This window comes from Asparagus officinalis, chromosome 2, assembly GCF_001876935.1.
Source record: "Asparagus officinalis chromosome 2, Aspof.V1, whole genome shotgun sequence".
Classification (NCBI taxonomy): Eukaryota; Viridiplantae; Streptophyta; class Magnoliopsida; order Asparagales; family Asparagaceae; genus Asparagus; species Asparagus officinalis.
The window spans coordinates 82,660,179-82,678,663 of NC_033795.1; the positions used below are offsets into that span (position 1 = coordinate 82,660,179).

General features: G+C 37.6%; 1 protein-coding gene across 2 annotated transcripts; it reads left to right on the forward strand.

The window, feature by feature from the left end:
* LOC109831879 lies at window positions 15,704-18,067 on the forward strand. 2 transcript variants are annotated; one of them, XM_020399346.1, is made up of 4 exons: window positions 15,704-17,254; window positions 17,369-17,438; window positions 17,529-17,687; window positions 17,775-17,866. In XM_020399346.1, the coding sequence occupies exons 1-3, from the start codon at window positions 16,886-16,888 to the stop codon at window positions 17,675-17,677; spliced, it is 588 nt and encodes a 195-aa protein (XP_020254935.1). In that variant the 5' UTR covers window positions 15,704-16,885; the 3' UTR covers window positions 17,678-17,687; window positions 17,775-17,866. The 2 variants fall into 2 exon arrangements, with proteins under 2 accessions (XP_020254935.1, XP_020254934.1); XM_020399345.1 differs by having other exon boundaries at window positions 15,709-17,254; window positions 17,529-17,673; window positions 17,775-18,067.

Genomic DNA, 18,485 nt, shown 5'->3' on the forward strand with positions numbered 1-18,485 from the left:
CATGTTACTCACAGAATCTTAAGATGTCGGCATATAAAGATAAAAGAAAGGGGAAAAGAACCATCATTGGACAAACATTGTCACCATCCAATATTATCCTTTAAAATGCAACTTGTACGATAAAGAGTCTAATCTTACCTGAAGTCCTAAACATCGTCACCGCGAACGTGCACGAGACTGGAAAAAGTCTCTGGACTTTTTTCGGTTAACCGCGACGGTTGGTGCGGTCGACCGCTCCTGGACCCTTAAACTAAGTAAGTCTCTGGACTTTTTCCGGTCGACCGTGACAGAAGGTTCGGTCGACCGTGAAAACCCTGTAAGCACAGTCTGGGTTTTGTCGTTTATCCGGTCGACCGTGAATCGAGCTGGCAGTTTCCTAAACTGTTTTGGATTCTGTTTTGATTCAAATTGATATAAATACCCAAACGTTTTTAGGGTTTATCAGACCATCAGAAACTATCAGAAAGAGAGTTTTTAGAGAGAGAATCTCAGAGAGATTAAACCATAGTTTGAGTGCTTGTATTCTTTCTTCAATTAATCAAAGAATTGTGTGATGTGGTTCCCGAGGACGTAGGCACGTTGCCGAACCTCGTTAAATCTGTGTGTTCGTCTCTTTTACTATGATCTTTATTTGTGGTGAATTTCTTTCTTTCTTAACTTTCTAACAAGGTCCGGAAGGGTAAGGGTTCGATTTGACTGTTTCGAATCCCCAACAAAGGAGTCTAATCTTACCTCAAACCCTAAACATTGTTACCAATTTGAGAATCTCCATATTCTCAAGAGAAGTTACAAGTAAAAGGACATTTAAGAGTGATCTAATCTTACTTCTAACCTAATGAAAGCTTAATTGCAAATTCACCTTCCCTTAGTTTAGAGGATAATTCAGGCTTTTTCAGCTAATCTGAGACAATAGATATATTTTTTCCAGCTAATCCATACTCCTTTGAAATCTTTTTGGCTCTTGTGAGATGGAAACTTTTTGGCCAAAAAAATTATGGGTAAAATTACAATATGGGTGGTTTTTGGCAGCCTAATGAGAAAGTGTTGTATTAAGAAAGGGGTGCAAAAGGGAAAGATTTTTTCGGAATTGTTTGTGGGGAGAGGTTTCATCCTCTTCTAACCACCAATAAAGAAAGGAATAACTTGTTTTTGGTCCATCCGGAGCACAAAACTTCACCACTTTTCTTCTTCCTTGTGCATCACATCTCCATATATTCCAATGATAATTGGATAATTGTCACAAAGTAGTGTTTTCCCCATAAAATCCACTAGCATTAAACTATTAGATATATATTTTTTAAAATAGACATAGAAAAATGCTTACGCTATGCAAGGGGGCAAAAAAAATTGAATAATAGTTGTGTCCATAAATGATAGGTGAGATTAAACCTTTAGCAATATCATTTCCTAGTTGATTGGATGGAGATTTAGGAATCACTTGATTTAGGAATCATCAAGTGGTTCTTTAAATAAAATTATCCACTTTTTTGCATAGACGTGGAGACCCAATCTCCTTTTACTAATTTTCTTGGGCTACATATCCATTTTTGTTGCTGATTGTAGATTCACATCAATACAGGGCTCTAATTAATCCCTTTGGATTAAGACGTTAAACCTTAAATTAGAGTTAGTGGAAGGATTAAATGACAAAATATAAAGTTAATTAGACTAATTAAGTCTCGCCACTGGAGTTTGTTTAAAATAGTTATAGTATTTGACAGAATATTTTGATGCGCATAGTTGATTAAACCTTTAATTAGGCTTTTAGTGAAAGGATTCAGTACCCCAAAATATAAAGTGCCCCCCACCTTATCTTGTAGCAGGAGCACGACAAAGTGGATGGAGATGAACATGCATCATGCGTATTTTTTTGTTCTTACAATGTGCTGGGTGTGTTTTGTCTCTTTCAACATTTTCCTTGAAAAGAATGTGTTTTCAATATTAAAGTCTGCATTCATCTTCAAAGCTAAGGGATAAGGACCTTATACTGCATGGTAACAACAAATTGTGGAGATTTGTGTCACACACCTTTACCATCTAAGCACCTAAATTCCTTATCCTCCCAAGTTCCAATCTTTTTAAGAATCCATTGCACTTTACTCCCTTTGTGTTAAAGTTGCACCAGTAGTCATATGTACAAAAAATCTTAGATTTCCAAGCATGTTTATGAATAACAACTGTGTAGGCGTCAAAAATTGCCTATAGGTCCACGAACACAGCTCGAGACGGAGAGAAGACGATGAACGTCATCATTCTAGTAAAGGAGAATTATCTGACGCCGACAAGCGCATGAAGCGAATCAGTGAAGTGTACAAATCAACGAAACAACGAAATGCATGTAACGACGAACCAAGTCAAAACCCAAAAAACCGAAACAACCCTTGGCGGTCGAGTCGCACCAAAATGACTCGGCCAAAGTCAGTGGCTCGGCCAATGGCTGAGCCACCTTCTAGTGGCTCGTGATCTGAAAACGCGTTTTCGACGGGTTTTCACGGGATTTGATCATTTCAGAGCCTCCCAACTGCTTTGAAGCTATCCCTAAACATAGTTAAGCAGTTATTAACTACGGATGAGGTCAAATCATCAATTCCTATCCTAAAACGTTGCAACCGAAGCTTATAAATACAAGCCTAGGACCTTCATTTGCAGAGATCTAAAATCAGAGGGCGAGTTGCAGAGATCTAAAATCAGAGGGCGAGGTGCTGTTAACTTGGAGAGTGAACCACAAATTTTAGAGGAGGACTAGCAGATCTTGGCGAGCTTTAGTATAAAGAGGAAGTTATTTGAAGGATCTGAGGCCCGTTCCCCCTTTCCTCCGGATCAAATTTGGTTTTGATCTCGAGAAGAGTCGTAATCTCGCTTGGTCGAGATTATAATTTCTACGATTATTTCCTTTGTAAAGCAAGAGCATTAATCTATCACTGTCAACTGGATCTGATCCGCGGCGGTCCACAGACTAACCCGTCCCCAGCACAGGCAAAGATCCCACGCGAAGCAGCGGGTGATAAACGTCATCTGCGTGTGTTTAAAGAGAGTTGTAATTTTTGTTTTATTTGTGTAAGCGAGTAATCTTATAAAAAGATTAACTCTTTTGAATCTGTAATTGATAAACAATTGTAATGGATTCGACAAATAAACCAACTTTCGACACAAACAAACTGCATTTGAATTGCTTCATTAAAGTTATGTTGTGCTACGCTTCACCTAATCAGAGAATACTGACTACTCGTTAATTTCAAGAATTTTGTGCATTCATGACAAAACTTTGGTTAGCTACAACCAAATGCATGGAAGTTTTGGCTCATGCTTACGTTTGCATCTCAATCACCTGTAATTATCACAGGTAGGAAACAAAAAATGTCATCACCTGTAGATGTTTTCCTCATTGGCGTTGGTTTACTTGGTGACCAACTGAACTTTGATGGACGTGGACTTCAACATTTGATGATTATGACAGAGGTGATAACTTCTGCTTGAAGGGTGAACTACTTTGATTTTTGAAAAGCCAGTTTCAGAAGCTTCCTCCTAAAAAAGTTGCGGTAAATTGTAAATTTCTCGAGTTAAGCTGAACAAATTCTTTGAATGGAACCTTCAACCCTCACATTCAATGACTTTGGGAACAGGGGATGATAATGCTCCTTTTTGTTCAGATACTTTGATCATTTTCAGCATCCACAACAAGCAGTCGGGGTTCGTTTTGTCAAACTCTGCAATAAAGCATATAACAGAAAAACATGTAAAATAACAGAAAAACATGTAAAAAAGTACAACAGAATATCTTGAAGCAAATTTTATTCCCACCTGAGGACAGCCGCTGCATACAACTTGGAGAATTTATGTTCACAGCTATATCATGCCAGAGAACTCCGAGAAAATCTAAACTGTTTCCAAATTGGAACAATTTATGTTCACAGCTATATCATGCCCCTCTGTTTTAGTTACTTTCAAACCCAACCATGTTTTCTTTGAACCTGTTTGAACCCCCCGAACCGAGTTTCAAGTTTATAAACGACTAATTGACTGTAAAAAACGCGACGCGCTGATTGTCGTTAACTAACACGACCTACGCTGGGCAATTTAGACGAGATAACTAACATCAGAACTAATTTGAAATAACTAATAATATTAGATTGACTTTGGAACTTTATCTTCCCTTCCTAATATTCACCAAACCTTGGTAGGAGTATCTGGGACCTTCAGATCATAATTTCTCTCCAAGTGCTGTATCCCCTCTGGTTTCCTTCCCTGCTTAAACGCGGTTGTTAGAATCTATATACAATATATAACCCTTCGGGATCGACGTAATTTAACTAGATGAATGAAATGAGAAGGGAATACATTGACTTAAAAGATGAGATGCAATTTGATCAAACTGATCCAGTATTTACTGGATGAAATGGGAAGCATAAGAATGTGAAAAAGGATACATAAACGATCAAATACTTAGATGAAGCTGTTGGGGGAGAAATCGGGCCAAATCTAGAGTTGGTGGGCTTTAAACAGAAGTTAGGAATCAATTTTAACTAAAAAGCTATAGCTATTAGATATTGACCCAAACTCCTATTTAAACTCATCACTCTTTCGTATCTTATCCGATGGGGGACTATACTCACATATTATTAATCACGTCAACAGAAGCAACTTCTCAGGAGGCACAGTTTCAGGAGGAATACCATGCTGCAAAATATTGTTTTCAGCCACAATATCCTGCTGCAAAATTTTGCCACTCTCAACCATATTGTTTTCTGCTTCTTCTTTAGGATTTTTATCTATGGATTTTGTCAGAGATAATTGCTGCAAGAATTGTTGTTTGGTAAAGTGAGAATTGGTACGAGGAACAGTTTTGCTGTTGGATGTGCTAAAAGGAAAACATGGGGTGATTAATGGCAGACGCATTGTTCGCGAATACTCTCTACACCAAGTACCTTTCCCCCCCCCCCCCCCCCCCCCCCCCCCCCCCCCCCCCCTCACAAAAGCTATTCCAGCTACCATATTATTGGAATCTCTCTCACACAAGTCTTTCTTTCCCCCCCTCACAAAAGCTATTCCAGTACTATATTAAGAAAACACGAAACAAAAACTTAGTCGATACGCGCTCAGCATCAGGACTTCAGGTTTTAGATAGATACATGAGAACATCCTAACAAATATGTAAGATGAGCGGTATAGCTAAGACAAATTCACAAGATGATGCTGTAACGGAAAAGTATAAGCACAAGCACTTGAATGATGTAACGAAAGGAAACTGAGTGAGCGCTGTGAAATTACACTATCGCACTTCAGGATTTCTTACGGGCACGGGCATCTCAGATAATTCAGTCTTATGGTTCTTCATTATCTGCGTACGGTCTTTTTTTTTTCTTAGGTGCTCATTTTGTGTGGGCTTTTAGTTTAATGTTTCTATTCAGCAGCCGTGGTTATTGGCAAGAACTCATTGAATCCATTGTTTGGGCCCATAACAAATTAAAAGTTTCTCCTTCTACGCAGCCTAGAGCCTTGAGCATTGTACAAGGACGTGCTGTAGGAGTAACACATCACCTTCTAGTATTTAAAAAGTCCTTCACTGCAATTCCCGCGCCAAAAGACCGAGAAAGAAGTATCAGACACACCTGAATTAGGGTCAGTGAATTGTTAGTTGCCCAGTAGAGCAGACTTCCCTGCAAAACAAAGAATATGGAGCTAAGGACATCTATTAACTATAACAAATTCACTAATTCAGCAAGCACACAAGTCAAAATAAAGCCAAAGCTATAATCAGGTAGCCTTCCTAAAGTGAATCATAAGAAAATGTGCTCTCTTGAGTCCAAAGCAGGGAATTTTAGGAGCCCCTCCCTCATATATAATGTAGCACAAACAAGCAATAAAAGGAAGATGGAAGGAAAATAATGTTTGTACGTGTACCATGATCTCAAGCACGGTGTATGTCCACATGTATGCATAATTGTATAGACGTCCATAAATTCCACAAATTGAAACCTTCATCGTTCTTTGGATTATCATCGTTACTCATAAGAGTGATTATCTATTAGCATTCATATTGTATTTAATGCAACACGGCGCATAGAGAATGTTCAGCAAGAGAAACTAGCTATGTCATACAAAGATTTACGCATTCCTTGCAATTCTTTTTGTTTTTCTTCAAGTGCGTACCTGCATTGCTGTTAAAATTTCTTAGTTCATTATCCATAGTGCAATATCAATTGCAGAAATACTCAGCAAGTTTTCATTAGAAAATATGATCTCAGATACCAAAAAGTCAGTTTAAGATATAAGCCATCAAAACTGTTATTAAAAAAAATCAACAAAAAGATTAAACAAGAAGCCAGCAAAGGAGAAAAGAGAACCAAGGATGCATGTATAAATCTGCGACCTATTGATTAGCAAAAGATCTGGCCTTAAATTCAAGTTTATGACACAAAGATCTATTTTTTTTTACCTCATCGTCATGCATGGTATCCACTTGATGTTTACTAAAACTTTCGATGGAAGTGAAAACAAAGGGGTCGTATAGTTAACAGAGCGAGTTTAACCCTTCGACTGTCCATCGTCAAATGAAAGTCCCTACAACATAGGAAGGCTGAAACACATTTCAGCATTCGATGTATTAAAAAAAAAGGAAAAAACAATTTATATGACGTAACAATTCATGTAAATGCAAAGGATTCCCCATCACATGTATAACTGTTTTGATATTCTGAAAGTGTAACTAAATTCGCATATGAGCAGAACTACTCTCATATTTGTCCACCTACTAATTATCAATTTCACAAATTTTTGACGTTAAATTTGCATTACTTACGCAGAACAAGTACTTTTGTATAGACTGTAAGCCTGTAACCCTGATAGTTACCAGCTGTTCATACCACAGCAAATCCAATTCCCTACATAAATTTATATATTTTACACTTCTAACTGTGGTTCCTCGGAAATTTTTGAATAGAAATCCAGAGGGAACCATAAGTACTACCTTGCTAACGTTAAGCATCTGATGGAAATAAGGTACGCAGTTTTTGCCTTACAAGTTACGACATACATTAGAAAGGAACGTGTTAGATTGAATTCGAATCGTTGGCTAAGTGGTGCGAAAATATAATACTTGGTGCTGAAACTGTGCACAAGACTTGAGATGCTGAAATTGTGCATGCACTTACACTACCTAAAGCCTGCGTGATGGTCCAGGCACATCCTCCGAATGCCAGTCACCCCTAACAAAAAGCATGAAAACTGGTTCGAAGGAATGCATAAGAGCCTGAAACTAGTTCGAGAGGATTAAAACAAAACAAAGACAGGCGATGGCGTATATAGACTCGTGTCTCAGGTAATACAAAACCTTTAGGAGGAGAACAAGTCAAGCCAGTTTACTCTACGCTCTTTTACGCGCCAAAACTACTGGAGCCTGTGAACCTGTGTCACCAAGTCATGACGTCGTCAATCTGCAGGCGTCGAGATAAGAAGGTTCTAATCAACAAGAATGAGTCATTCTTCGGTTGCAGCTGGGAAACCTGACACTGGATGACCCAAATCAGAGCTCTATCTTTCTTATGCGGTGGGCGACATTTATGTCTAGATATAGCCTAAATGGATCTGGGGTGCATCCAAATCAGGATAAATCAAGAGAACTGCAAATTTGCATTGTGCCAGTTTGGACTTAAGGATGTAGAACACTTAGCAGACACGTTTATGTCAAAGTGGGACAGTCGCAAGCCCAAATGCGGGCTTGGTCGAAGAAAATAACTTGTTTCGAAGAAACGGCCGTAACTTTCAAACCGTACGTCGGAATTGGACGAATTATATATGAAAATCGACTATCTCGACGAGACGGAGCCATACAAACCTACCCATTCGGGTTCGGTTTACGTTCTCAGTTTCGCCAAATTCCTTACGGTTTGAGAGATATTTGCATTTTTATCCGTTTTTTACTATTTTTAGTAATATTTTAGGAGTCTGTTTTGTTTAGGAAACAAATCCGATTTGATCTCAGATTTGACCGGAGGACTTTCCTAATCATAAGGAGTCTTTTTAGGAGTTTTAATGTTTTAGGAATTTTTTACCATTTTTGGTAAGTTGAGAGTCCTTGTAGGAATTAGAGTCCCTGTAGAAGTCTTGTTTTTTTTTCTATTTAAGAAGAGTCTTGTAAGCCCTAGAGGCATAACTTTTCATTAATAAAATTTCTTTTTTTTTTAATATTTTCTTCGTGTATTCGAAGTTCTTCGTGGATTCGAAGATCGTTCTTTGTGGATTCAAAGAACACCCTTAGTGGATTCCGAGATTATCACTTCCGCGCTGCGTCAGACATCATAATCTGCAAATAATTTCCAAATTAAACTTACAATGATAAATTTGGTACTACATCCTTAAGTGCTCAAATCAAACTCACAATGACAGAGTATAAGGAATGCACTTAACATGTGCATGCAGGTTAAAGAAAAAGGTCAACTACATCTAAATGATTCCATGAAGTATGAGAGATTGTTGTAAGTAACCGAAGGAGTCGACATTAAACAAAAATTAAGCTATAAACAAAAATGAAAGGCACCGGCGGATCCAAATTTTTTAGAAAGTGGTGTCACCACATAATTGATAATTAAAAAATTTACAAACCATATTATTTTATACTAAAAATTGTTGATGATTTTATGGTCATTAAGAACACTATGAATCTTTTTCGCCGAAGTTTAAGGTAGTAAGTTGTCTTAAAATAAATTCATATGGTTGAGGCTAGAAATGGTATAAATACATGAATGTTAATAAGTGTATAAAATCTATTGAGAGGTCAAGAAATAAAGTTGCTGATATTTAGTACGAAATTCAGCGGATTCATCCATTTTCTTAAAAGAGGCAAAATAGAAAAAGGGCAAAAAAAATAGCCGACCCAGATAACAACATCCACCTCACCTTTATTCAATCCAAAATCATCAGGATTATCATCTTTAAGCATTTTTTTTCTTCCCGAAAACATATTATAATAAAAATTCTAGGAAAGAAATCAAAAGTTATAATCAATTAAAGTTGCGCGTAGAAATCTAATCGAAAGGAAAAATGCTAAATGTAATACTTCACATTGTACTCATTTGGTACTCCCACTCGCAAAAGAGCGGGGGTCATGATGACTCACAACATGATAATTATCATGTGGTGAGTCATCATGACGCCCGCTCTTTTGTGAGTGGGAGTACCAAATGAGTACAATAATATTATACTTATCATTGTTCCAATTGAAAATCTTTCTTTGAGTGGTACTTGGGGCACACCCACAACCACAACTCCAATCACACTATCTCTCTCTTTCTTTTGCTACAGTGCACCGGGCCACTCAAAGAAATTTAAAATCACATGTGTGACCCGGTGTACTGTAGCGAGAGAGAGTGTGTGGTTGCCCCTATCATTTTCCTTTTGTTTTTTGCCGTTGGATGTTCTAAACTTTGTCACAATCTGATTTCTCCCTAAAATCATCACCTGTCAACTCCCTGCATCATTTTCACATCACACACGCTCTCATCTGACATGATTAGAAGTCGGACGTGCTGCTTGCAAACGTCCTGAAAAAAGAAAAAAAAAGGCAGCCGACTGACTGACCCCTGATGAAAAGAGCTGAAAAGATATCGGTCAGTGTTTAGTGAAGTCACCGTCTCTTTCTCAAACTCAACCTTACAAAATTGGGGTTTTTACGACACAAGACCCCCCCACAAATCTTCCTTATTTCTGAATGACAACCCCCGCGTCTTAATATTTCCAAATAGCCCCCCGAATCACGTAAGCTGTTGAAAAGAACCCCCCTCACGGATGTTTCCCGTCCGAACGACTTACCTAACCACGGTTAGCCCTTAACCATGTAGGTTAAATCACAATACTAGCATCATTCCCAATTGTTGAAAAGAACCACGGTCCATCCAAAATAAAATTTTAATAGTGACGATGACAATATGGGTTACTAATCTGACCGAGGGGGTTTTCTAAACAACTTATGTAGAAATATCAAGATACGGGGGTCTATTTAGAAATAAGTAAGATTCGGAGGGGGGTCTCACATCGTAAAAACCCGAACAATTTTTCACTTTAGCCCTTTTAAATTTTTTATTATTAAAATCGACCCTTTTTTCTTTTATTTACCAAAACCGACCCGATTTCTTGATTAGCGGCTTAATCACATTCCTAATTAGTCGGGGTTGCCAACCCCGACTATTTAGGATATTAATTTTTAGGGTTTAAGGCTTCTAATTAGGGTTTAAGACCCTCCTAAATAGTCGGGGTTGGCAACCCCGACTAATTAGGAATGTGATTAAGCCGCTAATCAAGAAATCGGGTCGGTTTTGGTAAATAAAAGAAAAAAGGGTCGATTTTAATAATAAAAAAATTTAAAAGGGCTAAAGTGAAAAATTGTTCTTTATTTTTATTGTTATTATTATTATCATTACGGTAACAAGGTCAGGCCAGATATTGTTCGACCTGAACCTGGCTCCAGATAATTTTGGACATTTCAAGCCCAATATTCGTTACTTTGTTGGTATGGACCAGATCCTTATTGCGATGCATGGGCTTATTACAACTCTAGCCGTACACCTTTGGGTGTATTGGGCCTGTTGGCCTTAACGCTGCATCAAAACGATTTTGGCCTTGTTCTTTTTTCTCATAATGCCAACCCAACAATTATGCTGAGCTTTAGCTTTCTCCAGTTACTGATAAATACTTTCAGCTAATGTTATATCATAGAGAAAATAGTTACGAGGTAGCAGTTTATTTTACTAAATAAGCCACAAGATATAGGTTACAGATGAGATTTAACTGTTCCTCACATTAGAACACGTGAATATATATGTTAGTCTATAGTTCTTCATAGTTCATTTTGTTAAATAGGTTGATAACTTATATTCAGCGTCTCCTACATCATTAACTAATAAATCAACGTAAATGAAATTTTTAGAATACTTAATTTGTGACATCGCCACTAATTTGAAATGGACAGAAATAGTGTTGTATCAGAAAGCGGGAAGTGCATAGCTACACAATAATATTGTTGTTATTACTTATTATTGTATTTGATGTGGCTTGAGTTGCGTGTCTTCTTTCTAAGTCTTTAATTAATAACGATAAGCCTACACCAGTTAAAATAATCTTAATTAAGAGTTTTGGTGGGGATTTTGTTTGAGGGAGAAAAAAGTGAGCTTGTCCTAAGCGGGGGTGGTTGAAGTCTTGGGGTGTTTGGTTGCATTGTTTTTGAGAAATGTTTTCTCAAAAGTACTGACGCATGGCATTTATGTAATTAAGAGTTTTCTATACATTTCTATAAACTGTGTTTGGCTCCAAAAAATTTTACAGAAATGTTTTCTGTAAAGTACAGAAAAGTACCAAATTTTATGGAAATTGATTTCCTTCTAAAATGGGAGGAAATCTCTTGGAAATCTGACGCATTCATTATTTAAATAATAAAACTCATTAACACTTTTCTATAAAGGTTGGTCAAAGTGGCTTATAAGGGGGTGTTTGGTTACATTTCTATAAATTATAGGAAATGTTTTCCATACCAAATTTGATTTCCTTGTATTTCTTAAAAAAATTATAGGAAAAGTTTTGAGAAGTTAAAAAGTACAAATTTTTTTATTTTTTGTATTGTGCTTGTTTGGTTCAAAACAAGAAAATGAGAAATAACTTTTGGAAAAATAACAATATTTCCTATAATTTATAGAAATGTAACCAAACACCACCAACTTTATAGAAAAGTGAGAACTTTGTAGAAAAGAGTTAATGAGTTTTATTATTTAAATAATGAATGCGTCAGATTTCCAAGAGATTTTTTCCCATTTTAGAGGAAATCAATTTCCATAAAATTTGGTACTTTTGGGCACTTTACAGAAAACATTTCTGTAAATTTTTTTGGAGCCAAACACAGTTTATAGAAATGTATAGAAAACTCTTAATTACATAAATGCCATGCGTCAGTACTTTTGAGAAAATATTTCTCAAAAACAATGCAACCAAACACCCCCTAAGCCGCTTTTGTGGCTCAAGTGGCTTATAAGCCACCGGGACATGTTTGGTAAACAGCTTATTTTGACTTATAAGCCACGAGAAATAAGCTGGGTTGCCCCCAGCTTATTATTTTTTTGACTTATAAGCCACAAAGTTTGACCGAGTAAATGACAACTTAACCCCTTCAATGATTAAGAAAATTCAAAAGCTCTCTTTCTCTATCTCCAACCCATTTTTGGTCATTTTGAGGACGAGGATGGATTATAAGCCACCCATTTGCCAAACACTCTACTATTGGAAATGGATTATAATCCACTGAATTTACAAAACAATTTGGATTATATCTTCTTGACTTAATAAGCTATTTGTGGATTATAAGCTAAGTGGACTATAATCCAATGTTGCCAAACATGCTCGTAATAGAGCACTAGGTTTTCGCCATGTTCCTTGCTGATTTAATGAGCATGAATGACACGCCCAATAATGTAGATTATCCATCATCCTTGCAGATGATTCTAGCTTCGCATCTCAAGCATGTGTCTGCTTAGCGCATAGGTGTTAAAATTTTATGTTTTAAGTTGAATGTGTCGCAAGTAAAGTACATAAATAAGAAGCTTTACCCAGATCACTGAGATTTTTTTGTCAGACCCAGTCAATCCATTATTATGAGTTCTCACTATGTTAGTCGGTGTAAATCGGCTCTTCAGCCCTAATAAGAAAGCTGGTCTATGTCACGCCTTGGACCTACGGGCTCGTTGGCGCGAAGCAAGCCGTGGGACCCACCGAGTGTAACACATTGTTTGGCTCAACTCACCATCAAAATCAACTCACTGATGTTACACTTGAGTCTTAGGCTTCATTATATAAAGACCTAAATTTTTCACTCCCGCCAATGTGGGACTAAACTAGGCCGTCACACTCACCCCACCTTACATATGTGACGTCCTTGTTGCGATTGACAATTGGCAATATCCCAATATCACCAAACAATGTGGACTCTAGATGTGGCTTTTACGAGCGCTAGAGGTGGTTCCCACCACGCTCACGTAGTGTAGCACTTAGCCCCGTATAACACTTAGCTTCACAATTCCAACTAACAACTGCTTTGATACAATTTGTCACGCCCCAGGCCCGTTTAACACGTGTAAGCCATAGGGCCCACTAAGTGTAACGCGTTGTTTGGCTCAAATCACCACTAAAATCGACTAGCAATGTTACACCTAAGTCTTGGACTTACCTATTTAAGCCACTTTAACTTTTCACTCATTTCCCGATGTGGGACTATATGGGGGTCTGTCAATCACCCTACCTTACAAAGGCGACATCCTCGTCGCGATAAGACAATTGGTTCGTTACAGTATCACCAGACGATGTGGACTCTAGATGTGGCTTCTACGAGCTCTAGAGGTGACTCCCACCGCGCTCACATGATGTAATACTTAGCCCCGCATAGCACTTAGTTATACACTTCTGGCTGGCAATTACTTTGATACCATTTATCACGCCCCGGATCTCTCCAGGCCTGCGTCCTGTTGGCGGGGTGTAAGTTATGGGACCCACCGAGTGTAACACGTTGTTTGGCTCAATCCTCCGCTAAAATCGACTGGTTGATGTTACACCTGTTACACTTGAATCTTAGGCTTTACTATATAAACACCTTAATTTTTTAAATTTTCACTCTCTCATCGATGTGGGACTAAACTAGGGACGTCACTTGGCCAATAACGTAACCATGATTTTTTAAATGGCTGCATCCACTTCTATTGAAAGTATCTTGCTTATAATTTTTTAATACTATCTATATACAGAGCATTAATACAATTAGAACATCAAAAAATAAAATTTAAACTATAGGATAAAAAGATATTTCAAGAACAATAAGGATCTCAAAGGAACTACATCTATCCGAATGGAATAAAAGAAGATACATCCAAATGTCTCAAACATATGCCACAAGCGGCTGAAAAACATGTCTAACATGTAATACCTAATCTAGAGAGAAAGATATGAACTCTATCAAGCAGGACTGTGATCACTGTCTCTGAGTCTGCTCTTGGAAGTACTCTCAGTCCTGGTGAGTAAGATCCCCCTGTCTGGGGTAAACAACCCTAGGGGAGTCAGAAAACTCCTAACAAGCGTGTAAAATGAAGGATAAATACATGTGCAAGTGTGTGAGTTATAATACATTTAACCTATATGGGAGTTATAATACATATAGATTAATAATATAACATTATCTAAAATTTCTACTAATAGATAGAAACGTATAGGAAAACATGCTTGTACTTCAGAATACAATAAAATAAAAACGTAATTAAACTAAAAAACATTATCTACAACATTTAAGTCCTTCACTGTCACAATCACACATGCAAAATATTTTTAATTTTAGGTTATTTGAATTAGAGGTGTGGACTTTCATGTATATAAGGTGGCTCCCCGTAGGCCTCCGATACGAGGCAACATGATAAAAATAGTTACGGCACTTGGCCTTCTTAAACATGATCCTGAAACATGAATATCCAGATAACAGCAGTACCGCTTATACACAGTCTAGTCTCGATTCTCCAACTCCCCATTAATTAAACGTGATCAAGAACATGTACAAGTCAGTCATCCATGAGACATATAGTCACTGCCAGAAGGTCATGCTTACAACCCACATCTTAATGGGATATGTATTCGTGCAATACCACTACGTGACCAAGCAAGAGTTCTGATTTTATGCATATATTAATTACAATCATCATCAAGAACAATAACAATCACAACACAAGCTTACCATATACTAGGTTCTCAAATAAATCTGTTAACATATTCAAAAATAAACTTGAGTTCTTGGGTTTGGTACGAATTCGATCTAGATTGGTTTAGGTCTGACTTGGGTTCAGTTCCAGTATCATCGGACTGGTTCCAGCCCAAGACTGGGTCTGATTTAGACTGGACTGATCCAAACTGGGTTTGGCTCTGGTCTCAAGACTCTCAACTGGTCCAGACTGGCCTGGTCTGATTCCGACTGGATTCTGGTCTGGTTTGATCAGAACTGGGTTCTGGTCTGGCTTGGTCTGCACTGAACCAGAGCTGGCTTTACAGATTTTGGACTGAGTTGAACCAGACTGGGTCTGGTCTGATCCATGCTGGTCTGGGATGTTCAATCATGTTCTGATGTTCAATGAAGTTGGATGGAGCTGTGAGATCATAAACATATGTTTTGACAAGGGAAAAGATGTAAATGCTGCTGCTGATTGCTTGGTCATTGAGGCCAACAACTAATTTTATAATGAACTAAGTGGACAGTTTGGTCAAAGGGAGTCTGAGTTACTTTCTTGAACTGAATTAGAGAGAAAATCAGTCTGATTTGTTAGAATATCATTATAGCAGTATATCATGCTTGACTATAACACGCATTGTTGGACCCTCTCCAGTTAGGTGCTAATTGGAGAGGATCTGAATCCATATTTGATTATGGTGTATCATTATTAGGAGTATATCATCTCTTGATTATAGCATGTGTTATCCTTGGTCATAGCACATGTGGCATTGATTATAGCGAAGATGTTTGATTGTACAACATTCTTCATTTTTAATTTGGTGTCATAGCATGGTTTTGCATCTAGAAAACCTCTATTAGCTAAAGGTTGGTACTTTTGAAGGAGAGGGGGCCGCTTGGGTGGGGAGGGGGGTGGGGGTGTTGAGGGTGCAGTTTTCCACCACATTTATTCGTTCTCCATCTCTTGTCACCCTCCACCTAGTCATTGACACCCTTTAAAAGGTCTGTTATCTTATATTCAGTACTCCGGCTCTATCTGTTACCGGCATCTTTACAAGGACTTGCTCGTTATGATCACCACCTTGACCACTGAGATTTTCTCCGCGACTAGTTTCCTATTCTGATGGTTATGACATCGATTATCGAGATTTTCTTTGCATGAGATTCTTCTCTCTGCGGTCATGACATCAACTATTGAGTCCTTCTAAATCAATATCCTGGGATTCCTATCCCTCACCATCGATCTAATCATTACTGAAATTTCTCTACTTATGAGACCTGTGCCCCTACCCTTTGTCGTCCAATCTCATTGCTATTTGCTCTGTTCTTCTCTGTCGATATTGATCATTCGCTGTCTATACCATCAACTCTGGAACTTTCATGATGACTCGAGACCGGATTGCTGACATCTTCACGATGTCCTGTCATTCTGAATGTTTTTGAGTTCCTCATTTCTAAACTCAAACTTATTCAACCATCTTGAGTTTGGGTGGTTAATGAGAATGCTATTATTAGTGTTATATTATGGCTTGACTACAACACGTGTTGATAATCAACAATATATGACTTGCATCATCCCATGATTATACCACATGTTAATCCTTGATTGTAGCATGCATAGTTTGATTATGACACACATTCTTCATTGTAATCCTAATATAAGTTGATGTTCATTGTATGGAATAAGATCAAGAAATGTTACTAGAACACACTTCATTTTTAGTACTGACATCAAAAAGTTAAGTTAAAGTTGGGCATAAATTTGAATTTACACCTAGACAAATAGATTTAACGTTGTGCAGGATCGGGATTTTAATAAAAAATACAAAGTGAGGCCTCCATGCCTTTCATGGGAGATTGAGCAGAAGTAAGATTCTAGCTAAATGTAAAAGAAAATGCAAGAGACGTGATTATATACATTATTCAGCCAACTTACCTACATTGACACATCCACCATCTTTTCATAATCCAATGCTTACATTGAGTACTTTGCCATCTATTAAATCCCCATAATGGTGGGGGGGAAATTATTGTGAAATGATCATCCTTGGTAGTAAGCATGTTTTCTTTTCCTAATGTCAGAAAAGGTCTTGTTTCTCTCAATACTCCTCTCTCTTTTATTTTTCTTTCATTTTCCATAAATAAACTATGTTCTTTGCTGATGCTAACATGATCTACTTTCATCTGTATTCCCGCCATTTTCAGATGCTATCAATGAGGAATTCTCCAAATTTGCATCCCATGTGTCTTTCTGGGGCTCTACATCCTTCGCAAGTTTCCCAGTTGTGCATGAGTTTTGGAGACAACACATCAACGATGAACTTGGGTGTATTTGGAACGCTGCCTCTTAATCCAGACTCCTCTGCTAACAGCTCGTTTGATTTAAAAAGTCAATGCACAACCTCGAATCAAACTGTAATGATCCCTGCAACAAGCATCTCTGCCTCACAAAGTTCATTTGGGATAGAGTCTTCACGTTCTCAGCATCCCTCGTTTCAATTTGGAGTACCCGAGGAGGTAATGCACTGTTGTATTAGATTATAAATAATGTTAAAAGGATTACAAATCATATTTAACAGATAAAAAATGTTGACACTGCAATAACCTATTTTTCTTCTATCTTTTATGAAGGAAATATTTACAGCAGACCTGGTACCGCGAGAACAGTTAGATTCAGGAAGAACTGCAGGAAACCTGTCAGGTTGCTAATAATATCTTCTATAAGTATATGAAATATTTGTTTGTTATCTATGTCATGCTTGTCTGAATTTAAGTGCCGTGGTTTGAAAAGAAAATGTGATCAAAGCTGTGAACATCGCTAGTTCTTTAAATTTCGGAAGGCGGGGATCATCGTCTCTGGAACACCATGACCATTTCACGAATGTGGTCTCGAAGAATCAAGCGGTTACCCCTATCTTTACTCAGGATTTTGACGGGTAGAGTCTCAGCAGTCAGTATTTCTTACTGTGTATTTTGCAAGACTTTTACAAGTATCCACTGATTATTATTGTCTTCTTGCTTCTCTTATGTCATCCAGCCTACAGGCGGGTGCAAGTTTTCGCGAAGATGATATCAAGTCAGGCTAGGCATCTAATGCTCGGACTTCAATCTTGAGCTGGCGATAAATTTTATTGACCTTTTTAATTTAATCGGGAGCACTTTGACATGTAAAGAAAAACTACTAAATTTTTGTAACGTGTAACTAAAGTTTGTTTGAAGGGTGAACTTCTTTGATATTCAGAAGGTCAATTTCAGAAGTTTCTTCCTAAAAGTTCCAGTCAATTGTAAATTTCTAAAGTTAAACTGAAAGGGAGCTTTCAACTCTCAAAAGTTTTCTGTGACGTTGGGAGCAAGGGATCATAAATGCTCATCTTATCAATATTTGGGTTAATTTCAACGCTCAGCAGCTCAAATTGTCAGAGTTTGCAAAGAAAGCATAACAGAGAACATGAAAAGAGCAGAGGAGAATATATTAAAGCAATTTCTATTCCCACTAGAGGACTATTATCGCATATAACCTGCTCGTCGAAATACGATACCAAAGCGTTAGATGAGTTATCCCTTTATTTTCATCTTCTAACTCTAAACACCGCATAATTTGGTCTTGGCGCGACCTCAAAAAAACTCCTAAGAAAATCTCTTTTATTTTCCAACTCGACAAATAATTTCAAAAATGGCAAATTGCATAAGAAGCAATAACTATCTGGTGCTTTATGCGAATAATCACGTAAGAACTATCACAACCTTG